General features: G+C 34.6%; 1 protein-coding gene across 1 annotated transcript; it reads right to left on the bottom strand.

Annotated features, from left to right (window-relative positions):
- Positions 1 to 10,521: 10,521 nt before the first annotated feature.
- LOC111139640 (olfactory receptor 2M2-like) lies at positions 10,522 to 11,448 on the bottom strand. Its single transcript, XM_022491969.1, has one exon. It carries the CDS (start codon positions 11,446 to 11,448, stop codon positions 10,522 to 10,524), a length of 927 nt encoding a protein of 308 aa, XP_022347677.1.
- Between the last annotated feature and the right edge of the window lie 6,282 nt (positions 11,449 to 17,730).

Below are 17,730 nucleotides of genomic sequence, written 5' to 3'. Positions count from 1 at the left end.
AAAGAAAGAAAGAAAGAAAGAAAGAAAGAAAGAAAGAAAGAAAGAAAGAAAGAAATCCCAAACATACCAACTCTCTTTACACATTAAATAACTGGAAAATCAACAACAACTAAGCCAACCCCATGCACAAGAAGGGAAATAAGATTACAGCAGAGATCAATAAGTTAGAAACTAGAGATACAATAGAACACATCAATGAAACTAGAAGCTTGTTCTTTGAAGGAATCAATAAAGTCAATAAAACACTGGCCAAACTAATCCAAAAGAAAAGGGAGAGGGCCCACATTAATAAAATTATAAATGACAAGGGAGAGATCATGACTAACACCAAGGAAATAGAAAAAATCATCAGAAATTATTATCTATAGTTATATGTCAATAAGTTAAGCAACCTAGACGAAATGGATGCATTCCTGGAAACCTGAAAACTTCCATAACTGAATCAGGAAGAAATTGACAACCTGAATAGACAAATAATAATGATATATTATTACTAATAATAGTAATGAGATTGAAGCAATGATCAAAAACCACACAAAAAAACAGGAGTTGAGGACCTAATGGATTCCCTGGGGAATTCTACCAAACTTTCAAAGAAGAAATAATACCTACTCTCCTGAACTTGTTTCAAATAGTGGAAACAGAAGGAAAACTCCATGACTCTTTCTATGAAGCCAGCATTACTCTGATCCCCAAACCAGGCAAAGACCCTACCAAAAAGGAGAATTTCAGACCAATATCCCTGATGAATATGGATTCCAAGATTCTCAACAAGATCCAGCTAATAGGATCCAACAGGACATTAAAAAGATTATCCACCATGATGAGGTGGGATTTATCCCTGGGATGCAAGATTGGTTCAACATTTCCAAATCAGTGAGTATGATAGAACAAATCAACAAGAGAAGAGAGAAGAACCACATGGTCCTCTCAATTGATGCAGAAAAAACACTTGACAAAATACAGCATCCTATCCTGATTAAAACTCCTCAGAGTATAGGGACATAGGGAACATTCCTTAACTTCATAAAATCTATCCATGAAAAACCTAGAGTGAATATCATTCTCAAAGGGGATAAACTGACAGCCTTCCTACTGAAATCAGGAACATGACAAGGATGCCCACACTCACCACTGTTGTTCAACACAGTACTAGAAGTCTTAGCAACATCAATCAGACAACAAAAGAAATTAAAGATATTCAAATTGGTGAAGAAGAAGTCAAACTCGCTCTCTTTGCAGATGTCATGATTCTTTATATGGACAATGCAAAAGACTTCACCCCCAAGCTACTAGAACTCATACAGTGATTCAGCAATGTGGCAGGATACAAAATCAGTGCACAGAAATCAGTTGCTTTCCTACACACTAACAACGAAAATATAGAAAGTGAAAATAGAGAATCGATTCCATTTACTATAGCACCAGGAACCATAAGATACCTGGGAATAAAGCTAATCAAAGAGGCAAAGGATCTGTACTCGAGGAACTACAGAAACTTCATGAAAGAATTTGAAGAAGACTCAAAAAGACGGAAAAGCATTCCATGCTCATGCACTGGAAGAATAAACATTGTTAAAACGTCTGTACTGATTAGAGCAATCTACACTTTCAGTTCCATCCTGATGAAAACTCCACTAGCATTTTTAAAAGACTGAAACAAATAACCCTAAAATTTGTATGCAAACAGAAGAGATCCTGAATTGCTAAGGAAATATTGAAAAAGAAAAACAAAAGTGGGGGCATCATGTTGCCTGATTTCAAGCTATATTACAAAGCTCTGATCCTCAAGACATCATGGTACTGGCACAAAAACAGACACATAGACCAGTGGAACAGAGTAGGGAGCCCAGATAAGGATCCGCAACTCTATGGTCAAATAATCTCTGACAAAGCAAAAAAAAATATACAATGGAAAAAAGACAGTCTCTTCAATAAATGGTGCTGGGAAAATTGGACAGCTATGTATAGAAGAATGAAGCTTGACCATTCTCTTACACCATACACAAAGATAAACTCGAATGGATAAAAGACCTCAAGATGAGGCAGAAATCTATCAAAATCCTAGAGGAGAATATCGGTAGTAACCTCTTTGACATCGGCCACAGCAACTTCTTTCAAGACATGTCTCTAAAGACAAAGGAAGCAAAAGAGAAAATGAACTTTTGGGACTTCATCAAGATCCAAAACTTCTGCACAGCAATGGAAACAGTCAAGAAAACAAAGAGACACCCCACAGAATGGGAGAAGATATTTGTAAATGACACTACAGACAAAGAGCTGATATCCAAGCTCTATAAAGAACTCCTCAAACTTAACACTCAGAAAACAGATAATCACGTCAAAGAAAGGGAAGAAGACATGAACAGACACTTCTCCAATGAAGACATACAAATGGATAACAGACACTTGAAAAAATGTTCATCATCACTAGCCATCAGGGAGATTCAAATCAAAACCACATTGAGATACCACTTTACACCATTTAGAATGGTCAAAATTAACAAGACAGTAAACAACAAATGTTGTATAGGATGTGGAGAAAGGGGGATCCTCACACACTATTGGTGGGAATGCAAGTTGGAATACAATATTGGATATTCCTTAAGAAATTAAAAATAGAGCTACCCTATGACCCTGCAATTATACTACTGGGTATTTACCTGAAAGATACTGATGTGGTGTAAAGAAGTGCCATATGTACCCCAATGTTCATAGGAGGAATGGCCACAGTCGCCAAACTGTGGAAAGAGCCAAGATGTCCTTCAACAGAAGAATGGATAAAGAAGATATGGTCCATATATACAATGGAATATCATGCAATCATCAGAAAGGAAGAATACTCAACTTTTGTATCAAAATGGATGGGACTGGAGGAGATTATGCTGAGTGAAATAAGTCAAGAAGAGGGAGTAATTTATCATATGGTTTCACTTACTTGTGGAGCATAAGGAATAACATGGAAAACATTCGGAGGAGAGGCTAAGGGAGTTGAGGGAAATTGGTGGGGGAGATGAACCATGAGAGACAGTGGACTCAGAGAAACAAACTGAAGGTTTTAGAGGGGAGGGAGAAGTGTTGGATGAGCCTGGTGGTGGGTATTAGGGAGGACATGTAGTGCATGGAGCGCTGGGTGTGATGCATATACAATGATTCTTAGACCACTGAAAAAGTAAAATAAAGCTTAAAATATGTTTTCCATTCCTTCACTTACAATGTGCAGGTGTCTTTTGGTCTAAAATGATTCTCTTTCTGGTAGCATATTGATGGGTATTTTTTGTTTTGTTCAGTTTTATTTTTGTTTTTGTTTTATCCATTCTGATGTCCTATGTATTTCAATTAGAGAATTTAGTCTACTTACATTCAGATTAATTATTGATGAATATGTATTTAGTGCCATTTTGCTACTTATTATTTCTGGAGATAGATGTGATCCATTTAGTCTTTTGTCTTTGCCTTTTCTCTTTTCTTCTGGTATTCCTATGATATGAATGTTGTTACATTTTTTGGAGTCATTGAGCTCCCAAGTCTACTCATGATCCATTATCTTTCTATCTCTTTTATGTTTGGCTTTATTATTTTTTATAATTCTATCTTCTATACCACTTACTTATTCCTGTGCTTCTTACCTCCTTGTGGTCATTACATACAGTAGATTTTGAATCTCAGTTGTATTTTTCATTTCTACCTGATTGATTTTTCACTCATTTTTCTCTGCAGTGTCTCCCAGATGTTTCCATGATTTTATCTAATCCAGTGCGTCTCCTTATGTTTTGCTCTTTAAATTCTCCATCAGACATATTATTTTGATCTGTTTGCTTGGATTTCTCTTTATGATCTTTCATTGTTCTCTATTTTAGGTTGAATTCCTCTGTCTTGGCATTTTTTGTGTTCTTCTATGTGTCAGATAATCCCAGCATATTTCCTGCTCTTGAGAGTAATCACTTTTTAAGAAAAGGTCATATAATGTCCAGAGTCTGGCACTTCAGGAAGCATCCCTAGTGTGTGATGTGTGCACTTTGATTCTGTGTTTGGTTATTCACGTCAGCTGTCTACAGAGGTTCTCCTTGCCTTTAGTGGAAAATGTTGGGACTTTGTCCAGAGTGGAGCAAGTTTAACTAGGTGTTCTCTGGTCTGCTTCTTAAGTGAGACTTGATACTATTTCCACTAGAACTGAAGGTTTTCAGATCTCCATGGTTAGTAGGTGTGATGCATAAGGTGTTTGTGTTGGTCTTCTGGGGAAGGGACCCACTGCACTAATATTTAGGCACACTTGCTGGAGAAAAGCAGTAACAGCAGAGCACAGGGGACAGGACTTGCTACAATCAGGTTAGGCAGCCATTTTTGGCAATGTGCTATTTACTGATATTGGTTTATGACAATGGGTGGGAGAGGACATAACTCTTGCCAGTTCCATTGTCACTGGAGAGGGGAGTCCATGCTTGCTACTCTCAGGGAAGCCCTCCCAGAAGAACGTATTATTTCTTCTCTTGCATCTGAGGCATTTTTCAGATTGCTGTTTTCACACTGACTGTCTCTGTGTTGCTTGCCAGCCTGGAGCAGTGCAGTGAAATTTGGGGTCTATCCCAACCAAGTCTACTGACTTAAAACTCCAAACTTTTGGGATCTGGTATGGCAGAGATCTGGACTGGTCTTCTGGGAGAAGGTCTCACTGGGCTGGGATTGATGCAGGTTTTACCCAGAAAGGCAGTTTTGCCAGAGTGCAGGGACATGGGATTTGGAGCAAAGCAGGCTAAACAGCCAGTTTCCAGGTTAGGAACACTCAGCAGCTGACTGTATGCCTATGCTAAGGGGCAGGGAAGGAAAATGGCACCCAATCAGCTCTTTTGTCCCTGTAGGGGCAGTGCCACTTCTCACAGATGTACTCCAAAAAGAGGGAAAATTCTCTCCTGGTGTGCCTTAGGCAATCTTCACATCACACATTCAGCCCCTGTGTTGCCTCTGTGGCTTCTCTCCAGGAGTAGAACAGTGCATACAGGGCTCTATCCCTGCTTAGTCACAGGCTTCTAAATCTCAAGTCTTTGAGCCCACTGGTTGCAAGAATTTGTGAAAACCAGCCCATCATGTTTTTCCAGCCAATGACTTTGGGAAAGTGTTTTCCTCATGCAACTCCCTGTAAGTTTCTCTCTCTCTTGCCTTTCTCTGAGACCAAGGCTCTCTTCCTTCTGCAACACCCACAATCTGTTTCTCCCACAAACCACATTTCCCCACTTCCTACTTTCCTCAAAGCAGTCTCCTCTCTCCCTCTAGTTGTGCAGTTTTTTCTTTAGTCTTCAGGTCAATTTCTTGGGCATGCAGAAAGATTTAATATTTATGTAACTCTCCTTGAAGGACAAAGAATCCTATTGATCTTCTATACACCATCATCTCACCAAATCTCCTGGAATTATTTAAAATTTTGAAGGAAAAATAAGAAATTAGGTAGGAGAAAATATTATACTTGTAATGATTATTAAAATTCAGGGATGGGTTCATTGCACTATACTACATTTATATATATAATGTGTTCAAAATTTTACATAATAGAAAAAATTGAAAATGAATCCTCTCTCATTAATTATTTGTGAAAGATCCTTTATAGTTTTATATCTTGATGTCTTTATTTGTAATTTGGGAGTAAAACATTTTCCCAGTAAGAAACAAAACAAATAAAAAGGAAAAGAAAAAAAATAATCAGACACTTAAACACAGAGGACAAACTGATGGATGCCAAAGGAGAAGGGGGGATAGAGGAAATCGATGAAGGGGGATTAAGACTACATTTATCATGATAGACAATGAGCAATGTATAGAATTGTTGAATCATTATTATGTACAACTGAAATTTATAAAATACAGTATATTAATTATACTTCAATACATATAAAAAATAAAAGAACCAATCTCATAAAAATAATGTAATGTTTTGATTTATGTGAAGTAAAGTATACTCTCTCCTTATGTGATGAGTGGTGAGTGAATATTATTTAATATTGTATTTTTGTTTAAATATTGTTTGCAAGGGCTGTTTCTTTTCACTTTTAAATGTTTATTTTTTTTCTGGTATGAGGGATAAATATTTTGAGAGAAATATTAATTTTTATTTCTGCCTTTAGTTTCTTTTTTTTTGTCTTATGTTTTTATTTCCGTTGTTGTGTGGTATATAATTGTTTTCTTGTTTTGAAATCATAATTATCTATGTAATTGTCCACCCAAAATAGAAATGCATGACTTTTTCATTGGTAAGGTCATGGTGCTAGTAATATTTATAATAAAGTAACTATATGATGGTGCAATCCACATCTTTACCATTTTCAGTTTTGGCAAGTGTGTCCATCATGGAGAAGGTGGGTGAATACAATCCAAGAATGTACTCATAATATTTTTGTAATATCTCAATAACAATTCACAAATAGTTGTGGATTTTAATCTTTTACATAATATATTTTATGTCATTTAAATAAATCTTAATAAAGTAAATCTTACTTTCTTATTACATTTAAACACATCCAGCAAACATTTATTTATTGTTTTGGGTTTTCTTGGGTGGGTATTGAGTTTGATAAGTTCTTTATAGATTTTAGATATTAGCCTTTTAACTGATAAAACATTTGCAAATACCTCCCATTCCATATGTTGCCTACATTTATTATGAAGTGCATATGCTCCCCTTTATTTTAATTTCTCCCCACCAAATAATACAACTGTCTTTTACATTCAGAATATATGCCAACTCTAGACAATGCATCTCTTGAAAATCACCAGTAAGCTCTTCATGTATCACTTACATCCATGCATCACTGCCTAACTGAAAGCCTCCAGTAAGTACTTACAAATTAGTTATTAAATTGATTTCAGGGTGTTTTCCTAGTCAACTATAAGCCAAACTTATAAACATCTGTCTATATTTATTCATGAAAATCCCTTTAGCAGCATGAGCAAAGAGCAAAGACAGGTCCAGGATATTGTGGATGTGGAGTACTCAGCTAAAAGACAATGGATGAGTGGGAAGGAAAAAGAAATTTTGGACTTAGACAAGAAAAGAGAAAATGGAATTGACATACAAAATGGTGAGGGAAGGAAAAAGGGAGCAAATGAGATAACACCATAAAAATTAATCTCAGCTGACATAGAACTAAAGGAAGTCATTGATATTTAAATCATCTAGTTAGTGCATATGTTTAATGATGAGAAAAGATATTTTACCTAGTATACAAAAGTGATTTTCCAACAAAGCAAAGTATGGAAATCATTAGAAGCAATATGGTGTGGTCAAGCCATACTTTTTATTCCCCAAATATTTGTAAGTGAAAAAAGTGGGCAGATCATCACATTTATTGATAAGGGTTTTGGGGAAATAGTACCTAATATCTATAGATGATTGGAATGGCCATGGAGAATTGTAAGATTTCTGTATTTTTAATTAATTCATTAATTTTATTATATTTTTAGAGATTTTTATTTATTTATTTGACAGAGAGAATGAGAGAGCATAAGTAGGGGGAGCAGCAGAGGGAGAGGGAGAAGTAGGCTCCCTGTGAGCAGGGAGCCTGATGAGGGTCTCATTTCCAGGACTCTGGGATCATGAACTGAGCCGAAGGCAGATGTTTAACCAACTGAGTCACCCAGGCACACCAAGATTTCTGTATTGTTTAATTTGAAACAGAATCAAAACCAATTACTACCAGGCACACATATTTTATTATTTAAGAATTATAAGTTACACATGTGAATATGAAATTGATGATAAAGATAGAAGTTTATGCAGTATGTACTTAACACTTCTACAACTGTTCATATATATTGTTTATACTTTTTTCTCCTTTCCTTACTTATGTATCAATATTTGACTGCTAATTACTAAAGATAACATCTTAACTTAGAAAATATTTGTCCAAAGCTACATAAAATTACATATCTAGATGAATAAGACTAAATTGCTTTCATGAAAGAATAGAGCAACTCACAGTTTTACCAAGGAATAAAAAACACTTATTTTCCTCAATACTGCATATACATTTTACAAGAAAAATTAAGGTATAAAAATGTTACCCTTAAGCTCTATGTAAATTATAAATCTACATGATTATCATGAGGATTTTACTGTAATGGAAACCTTCACTTCCTATCCCTATCAAACTTGGTGGGGTTCATCTGAATACACAAAATTTTAATTTTATAGACTTATGAGAATATATGGCTTTAGATCATATTGTATTCTTCCTAGAAGTCTTGTTATATTTTTTATTTTAATTTAAATATTTTATTATGTTTAATTAGATGTCATGTTTAATAATTCACTAGTTGATTTGTTTTTAAATAAAAAATATCATTAGTGGGAAAAATGAAGTGATAAATGGTACTTCAGATAATCACCCTTAATGTCCTCCCAATTTACAGCAGATAGTTTATCCCTTTCCTGCTCCAACTTCAACTAACTCCCAAATCAGTCAATGATATAGGATGTGAAATGTTTTCTTAATAATAGTAAATCTGTATTTAAGGTAAATGATTACACAAAGCACATTAAAGAGGAAAATCTTCCCTTCTCACGCCAGACTTGGTGCACAGCCAATGCATTGCAGACTTAGTGGGAGTTGCAGTCAAGGACTCAGGACACATTGGCTAGTCATGCTATTATATATTTCCTTTCCTAGCCCTGGTGGCACTTTAATTATTAATTCTATTTATCAGAGGGCCTCTTCAGGTGGCTCTTCCAAGACTTCCTTACAGCAGGTAAAAGGGGGAACTTTAAGACAATTTCCCTACTCAAGACTCAACACCAGACACTTTTGGATGTCTAGCCTTTTACTCTAGAACAAGCAGTAGACTCCAAAAAATAATTTCCAGAAGTTAAATAATTCAGTCAATCATTAGGACATAACCAAAGTTCTCACAACACTGACAGGAAGAATTATTGTAACTACCTTGTTATGCTTTTTATAAGTAGGTGTCTGAAAGTTATGTGGGTGTATATGATATATTTCTCCTGACATTGCTCCTATGATTAGGTTATTCTATAAGAAGAGAGTGAAGTGAGTGAACCAATGTAATTTAGAACCCAAATCAAATGACTTCAAGTTATCTAAGGTAGATTATCTTGAGTTGGTTTGTCTTAACTAGTTGGTAGACCTTTAAAAGAGGACTTAGGATTTTCCTTAGGGGACAGACTCTCCTGCTGGCCTTGAAAAAGTAAGATAATGAGTTTTTTGGGTGCAAAGAAATGAATTATTTCAACAGCACTGTGAGCTTGAAAGATGACCCTGAGCCTCAGATGTAACTGCAGATTCAGCCAACACCTGGATTGCCACCTTATGATACCTTAAGCAGAATACCCAGGTCAACCATGCCAGAATTCCTACCTATGTATACTGGGGCTTAATCAAGAGTTGTTATTTAAAGCTGCTGAGTTTGTGCTCATTTGTTACACAGAATGAAAAGGTAATTCAGTTTCATTTCATTCAGTTTCAAAATAATAGAATTTTAAGAAAATAGTTAAAATTCAGATAGTGGTTGTTCTTCATAAAACCAAAGAATCCCCAGAATTGCACTACATTTCATATAAATATTACATCACTATCTACAGAGATGTCACACATGACATGTGGTTTATTTAAAAAAAAAACAGATTTCAGAAACCTAAACTGTTCTATTTATAAAATTGACCACATTTCCATGTACTAATTATAGTACATATATTCCATATTTAGTGGAAATTAATTTGATTTAATTTAATTACTTTAATTAATTAATTTAGTAAGTAAATTAATTAACTAAATTAATACAAATTTTCCACATTTCCATGTACTAATTAGAGTACACAACCCCTATAATGATTAAGACATTTAAACATGAAAATACTTTGAAGAATCACATTTAGGTCTCCCATGTAAAAGGCTTATGTCTGTAGAAAAATGAAATAAATAGGATTTCCCTAATCTTCTGATATCCTGAAGGAGGACAGTGTCCATCATAAGGTAGATTCAATATACCTAATCATCAATCTGATGCTGCTTTTCCCTATCTAGGCAAAGTTTATTAATTTTTATAATAATCTTATAAATCTATAACTTGGTATATAATTGTTAGTTTTTCACTTTAAAAAATGATCTATCCAAGGTATGATATTGGACTCTGGAGAATGTTTTGATTGGCCAAATGTAAAATTACTACATATTTTTTTTAAGTTTATCAGTGCCCTGTATTACTATAGTGTTATGTGGTGTTGTGATTGGCAACTATATCTCTGTTATTAGCTGGTACTGCATAAGACAGACTATACATTGTGCCTATTATCTTACAGCAAATATTTACTTATAACCATACTTTGGAGTTTCCATAACAAAAGAAATACAATATTTGAACAAAAATGCATGTGGACAGTTTTTCACTTTCTAACTGTTGTGTGCTTATCTATAAAACTATTGATACAAAGATAGGTAAATATTGGATGCTGAATTGTAATAGTTGAATACATAAATTTCAATGTAAAGCAAAGAAGATTTAAAAAAAAAAAGTTAATTAGGTAATTTGCTCTCCAGACTTGCTCTTTCCTAGCACCTTCATGAATGCTCTGGCCACTTCTTTGTTGCGGAGGCTGTAGATGAGGGGGTTTAGCATGGGAGTAAGGATCTTGTCCTGGGTGGGGGAATGATCAGAAACAGGCCGCATATATATAAACATAGCTGCTCCATAGTACATTCCTACCACCATGAGGTGGGAGGAACAGGTAGCAAAAGCTTTTTGGCGACCCTCTCCAGATGCCATGTGAATGACAGTCATAATAACACGAACATAGGAAGCAATGATTACTGCCACAGGAAAGAGAAGCATAATTACACAACAAATAAACATTAGTCTTTCAAATAGTAATGTATTCGTGCATGAGAGAGTGAGAAGGGCAGGGACATCACAGAAAAAGTGGGGTATTTCTCGGGCACCACAATATGGGAAGGACAGTGCAACTGTAATGACAATTATACCATCAAGAAACCCAACAATCCAGGAAGAAACAACCATAATACAACAGATTTTCTGGTTCATGAGAACTGAGTATCGTAATGGGTGACAAATGGCTACATAACGGTCATAGGCCATGGTAGCCAACAGGAAACATTCTGCTCCAAGCAGGGATATGTATAAGAATATCTGGGCTCCACAACCCACCAGAGAGATGGACTTCCTTCCAGACAAGTAATTGAAAGCCATCTTGGGTACAGTGGTGCAGGTGAGCATGAGGTCCATGAGGGATAGTTGACTGAGGAGGAAATACATGGGTGTGTAAAGCTGGTTGTCCAGGTAGATGAGGAGAATCATGACAGTATTACCAATGAAGGCCACTGTGAAGATGCCCAAGACCAGAGAGAAGAGGATGATGTGAATGGAGCTGCTATTGAAGATTCCCAATAAGATGAATTCCGAATTGAAGGTCTGATTCTCCCATTCCATGATAAATATATTCATTGTAGAGAATACAACATGTGAAATGGTAAAGACTGACATGGAAATATTAAGGACTTCTAGCTTAAGTCACCACACCTACATTTCTACATATGGAAAAAGTATTTCTCTGAGCATATTTTTTTTTAGTTTATAAAATAGGAATATTAAAGTTTATTGTTAACTCAATGTGATTTTAAAAAAGTAAATGTAGATAACACACATAATAAGTTTCATCATTAGAACATAGGTTTTCCAAGACACATATAATCTAATTTTAACAACTAGTCAACTCAACTGTGTAATGTGGATTATCACTTCAGAAATACATTAAGAGTCACAAGAAGGCTCATGAATTGCTGAGAAGTCACTGAGATTTTCCACTGAATTTAGCATATCAGCCTATGATACTAATACAAATTTTGTCTACCAAAGTGTAGAAGGCATCATGTGCTAGTGGAAAACAGATGGGATTACTCAAACACCAAGTAAACACAAGACATTGAGAAATCATCAGTTAGAAGTACTTTATGTAATACTTATTACCAGTGTATACCCATGAGGTATTCTGGTATGGGTCATTCTACTGGAAAAGTAAGCTAGAGTATAGTCAAAAGCATAGTTAAAAAGCTCAAACATGATTTTTCTCTGTAATCTTAGATAATTAATTTCTCCAAGCCTCATTTTCCACTCTAAATTTTAGTATTTGTGAATATTGACATTGCAGGGTGCTATTAAGACAAATCAGATCACATTTATAATGTGAAAACATAACTTTGAATATAGTTTGTAACACATTATTTATTTATTTATCTATTTATTTATTTATTTAATTTTTTCTGTGTTCCAAGATTCATTGTTTATGCACCACACCCAGTGCTCCATGCAATACATGCCCTCCTTAATACACTTTTAAAATAAATACTATTGAAGAAAAGAGAGTTGACTCCTAGTTTATCTTTAGACTATTTTCCTTTGTATAAAATTAATCTATCTCATTTCCTTAGTGAAAGTTTTTCAGGAGATTTTTTTCACCCTATGCCACAACAGATTTTTTATTTCCTACCTTCACAATAATTTTTTTAAATTCTCTTGTTGTTCTCTTCAATGATCAAGGAAAATGCTTCCTTTCTTTCTATTTGTGTGGGCCTTATCACCTCTGGGAATCATTTAAAGAAGTGTGCTTGATGTTTTAGTTTGAATATTTGGGAAATGAAATCTTTCCATGTGGTTCTGCCACATTTACTAAAAATGTACATTTTATTTGTCAAAAACTGTGATTTAAAACATGATTTTACTATTCATTGTTTTACTTGTTTTGTAAATTTTTTAACTTTAAGTGGAACTTTAATAACTTAGGGTTTGATTTAGAACTTAAAGCTTTAATGGTCTAGACCATAGGAATGGAGAGAAGTGAAGGGACCAGTTTCCTGTTTTGTATTAATGTCTAGCAAAAACAATTCTGTTGGCTAATACCACTAAAAGAGCCCTTTTATTATTTTTTAAGATTTCACTTATTTATTTTGTTATTCATTTATTTGAGAGAAGGAGACAGAGAGTGAGGGAGAACATAAACAGCAATTAGAAGGAGAAATAGGCTCCCTTCAGAACAAATGTCAGGATCCTGGAATCATGACCTGAGCCAAAGGCAGATGCTTAACCAACTGAGCCACGTAGGTGCTCCTAAAAGTTCCCATTTAGACTTAAAATAAATTGACAAGCCAGGAAACGATATATGTTGATAAGGAAGCAGAGGAAGAGGAACCCTCCTACACTGTTGGTGGGAATGCAAGCTGGTTCAGCCACTCTGGAAAACAGTATGTATTTTCCTCAAAAAGTGAAAATAGAGCTACTCTAGGACCCAGAAATTGCACTACTGGGTATTTACCACAAAGAGAAAAATGTAGTGACCTGAAGGGGCACGTGCACCCCAATGTATATAGCAGCAATGTCCACAATAGCCAGACTATTGAATGAGCATAATGCCCATCAACAGAAGAATGGATAAGGAAGATGTAGTTTCTAGATATCTATAACTGTATCTATATCATCTATATCTATATATACACAAAAAGGGATATTATGCAGCCTTCAACAAATAGAAATCTTGCCATTTGCAACAAAGTGGATGGAACTAGAGGGTATTGTGCTAAGTGAAATAAGCCAATCAGAGAAGAACAATTATCATACAATCTCACTGATATGTGGAATTTAAGAAACAAGGCAGAGGATCATTGGGGAAGAGACAAAAAATTAAACAAGACAAAACCAGAGGGAGAAAAACCATAAGAGACTCTTAATCTTAGGAAACAAACTAAGGGTTCCTGAAGTGGAGGGGGGAGGGAGAGATGGGGTAGCTGGGCAATGGACATTGAGGAAAGTATGTGCTATATGGTGAGTACTGTAAATTGTGTAAGACCAACGAATCACAGACCTGTACCCCTGAAACAAGTAATACATTGCATATTAATAAATATATATATAAATTATTAAAAAAATAAAATATATTCAAAAATAATAAACATGTGGCATGCAAAATAAGTGAAAAATGTTGAAATTAATATCACTGATTTTTCAATGAACTCAAAATTTTTTAACCAACATATATATAGTTCTCTCATAGGGAAGGAATGCATACATTACATATATAATATTTTATGTTACATAAAGTATTGTATGTTATAAATAAATCTGATTACAACATGTTCCTTGTTGCTAAATTTTTTTGGTTTTGTTTTGCTCTTCTGCTGCTAAATTATTAAAGAAAACTCGTCCTTTTATACATTGTCAAAGTATATAAAATGTTTTAAATGAATTAATAATGAAATAAATGTCTATGGCATAAAAATATTGCTGCATACTTATTTTTTATATTTTAACTTCATCAGTAAATATATGTATTAATTTTATTGGGGGTGGCTTACAATTATGTTGTCTCCTGATATTTGTACAAACTTCTTATGGAAGTGAACATACATATAGAAAGGTGAGTTGACTGAACTCATCTTAAGTATACCATGGATGAAATTTGATACATGTTTGAACCTATGTGTCTACCACTCAGATGAAAATACAGATTTTTTTCCAAAAGATTTCCTCATATTCTTTCATAGTTCCTCACCCCTCACATGCAATATATAGTTTAATATCTATCTCTAAAGTATATTTTGCCTGATTTTTTTTTTGCCTGGATTTCACATAAATAATAGAGCATTTTATCTTCTGTGTGCTCAAAATGGAACTTATCACACTCCTACCTTAATCTCTTTGTTCCTACCAACTTCTTGGCTCATTTACCACCAGCCACACTGGCCTCCTCATTTCTGGAACACACTTGGTATGCTCTAACCCAGTTTGTTTCTGCTAGCTGTTCTTTCTGATCATTGCCTATTCCTTAGACCAATTTCTTAATACTTTCAGGCTCTTATCTAAATGCTTTCTGCTTCATAAAGCCTTTATGGCCTCTCACTAAATATTGTTTTGTTTTTATTCTTCTTATTCTTTCTCCCATCTCACACCAAACTAATTTATCTGACTTTTGTTTGTTTTTCTTCATTAGGATGTAGATTAAATGAAAGCAGAGATTTAATGATCATATTCAATAGATAATGAATCAAGGCATATTTTAAAAGAAATCATTGTGATTTTTATATTGGGGTTCAGATGTCTTCCTTTCTGCTCTAGCATTTCCTCTCCTGCAAAAAGGGGTTGGTTGGTTTAAGAGTCCTGTGTTGTGTGCTGGCCTGGGTGATCTACTAAACATTATGTTGTGGCTGTGGAAATGGATTGCTGGTCTGGGGGAAGGCAGACAAGCATCAGAAGGATAAAAGACTTTGTGGGCTGCTTATATTAATCTTAGAAGCCTTACCACCCTCCCGCCTCAAGTAGTGTGATTAATTTAATTCTAACAGATCTCTGGTCATTTTTTTCCCTACTAGGTATGATTTTAAGCAATTGGTCTGCATCCTTCAATTATACACAGAATGCCAGATTCATTGGCTCTTTCAGGGTGGACCAAAATTATACAATTAACTAGTCTTTAAATTAGAAGATTAGGAATTCCAAGAAAGCTACAGAGTCTGAGAAACTCCATGGGCTATGTGCCTTTTTTTCCATATCTAATTGTCTTCTTATTTATCTTTCTACTTAATTAGGGTCAATCCTATGACACAGATGGAATCATTGGAGTAACTAAAATGTTGCTGCCATCATTTAGTTTATTTTATTTTCAAACCCATATATCAAATTTCTTTGGAGTAGCTTATAAAAGATAAATTGCTTAAGGTGTTATAATCCTTTAGTACTCTGCTGCCCTTGACTACTTTATTAATAAATGAGAGTAAATGACTCTATAATTAGGTCTCATTTGCCATCCCTGTTTCTGATCATAACTTTATTTTACCATCCATATGCACTAACAACTCTGATCTATTTTAGTCCTACACCTCTTCACAGTCTCTTCACATAAGCAAGATCACCACTTCATTTAGTCCATATTAGAACCCCACTGAAGAATAGCAGTGTGGAGACAGTAGGACTAATCAAGACTAGGTAGTTTCTATTTATGAGACACAGTTATGAATTGCTATTTATCAACAGAGCAATGAAATACTTAATTTAGTAAGTGGAGAGATAGGGCCTGTATAGTTCTTCAATCATTCCAGTTTTTTTTTTTTTTTTAATAGCTTCAACCTGAACATGAACAAAAGGATACAGGAATTTTATGTTATTATGTTGTATTGCATTACCTAAATTTTTGTTGAAACCACACTACAAACTCTCATTCTCTTTACTGCCCTCTCACAGGAAACTAGAGTGAACACCACTTTATGGTTGTTGAGGCACTTATTTCCAAGCAGTAAACTCAGACTTCTCCAGTTGAAGCTTTCATAAACAAAGTCCCAGTTATAGGATATTCAGAAGAATACATTCTCTTTTATGTACATAATATATAATAGCTCAGTATAGATGTTAGAGCTAAGCACTTATGAATATAATGCATGTTATATCTCTATATATGTTGTATAATAATTTCCTCACAACCTTATTAACATCATAAATTATCATCAAATCCTCATATTTTGGAAAAAAAGTCATTGTTTGTCAAAAATATCTTGAAAAATATACAACATAATGGTAGCTAAACAGTTTTTTATACTTATACTTACAGATATTTTTCATACATACAGATTAAAAAGGAAATTAAAGGAAGCAGGATAGACACAGAAGATGAGGGGAGTCATGTTAGCTAAGACCGCACACAATAGAATACTGAAAGTCAGTGAATAATAAAGGAAAAAAAAAATCTTAGACTGAAGAGAAGCTGAGAGGAACAGGGGAGAGAAAAAAAAAGAGATTATTGATTTAATGCAGATAAGGGTCACTGGGCCTACTTCTCTGCTAAACGTGCAACATTCAAGGAATGACCATTGTAATCCCACCACCAGATGCAAGAATTTGACACTTATGTTATACTTAAAACTCCCCTTGTCTCCTGATAGAAGAGTAAATCACTTCTCAGAAAAAAGATTGCCGATAGCTTTTGAAAAAGTCCATCAGTACCTGAGAAAAAAAAATTGCGTCTATACCACTGACATTATGAACAAATTCTGTTTTTCTATTTTCCAGTCATTCAACACAATCTTTTTGGGTTTTCCCCAAAGGACCATTGGATTATATAATTCTTTTTCTCAAAAGTGTTAAGTGGCTCAAATTTTCTGCAGTATCTTCTTATTGATCTTGTTTGTGAGGTTTGCGGAGTCATTCAAGTCTTTATTTCAATCAATGTGTTCTCCATTTCCCAATATCAATTCCACACATTTCTAAATTCAAATCCCAAAGATACAACACATAAATCTGAAGGTAGATCCCTACTCAGGAGTTTTTTATTACTCAGGATGTCTTCCTTCTGGGCACCTGGGTGGCTCAGTTTATTAAATGTCTGCTTTCAACTCAGGTCATGATCCCACGGTCCTGGGATCCAGTCTTGGAACAGGCTTCCTGCTCAGTGGAAAGTCTGCTTCTCCCTCTACCCTCCCCTCTTGCTTACGATCTCTCTGTCTAAAATAAATAAATAAATAAATAAATAAATAATTTTTAAAATCTTAAAAAATAATGTATTTCCTGTTTCACAATCCTATGCCCTTGTAAATAATATCATATTTGTCCTTCAAGTTTCAACACACATGCATCTTTCTTATGTTTCTTTCTTCATTCTGTAGACAGCAAGTCCTGCACATGTTGCATGGAGCACTGGGTGTTATATGAAGGAATAAAATTGATTTAAAAATT

Source organism: Enhydra lutris, unplaced genomic scaffold (assembly GCF_002288905.1).
Source record: "Enhydra lutris kenyoni isolate GAN:26980312 unplaced genomic scaffold, ASM228890v2 scaffoldscaffold112, whole genome shotgun sequence".
Classification (NCBI taxonomy): domain Eukaryota; kingdom Metazoa; phylum Chordata; class Mammalia; order Carnivora; family Mustelidae; genus Enhydra; species Enhydra lutris.
The sequence above is the reverse complement of the archived record's forward strand: the minus strand, read 5'-3'. Positions and strand labels throughout refer to the sequence as shown.

Excerpts from the sequence above, each read along its gene's own strand:
- LOC111139640 (XM_022491969.1), bottom strand. The coding sequence starts at position 11,448 with ATGGAATGGGAGAATCAGACCTTCAATTCGGAATTCATCTTATTGGGA.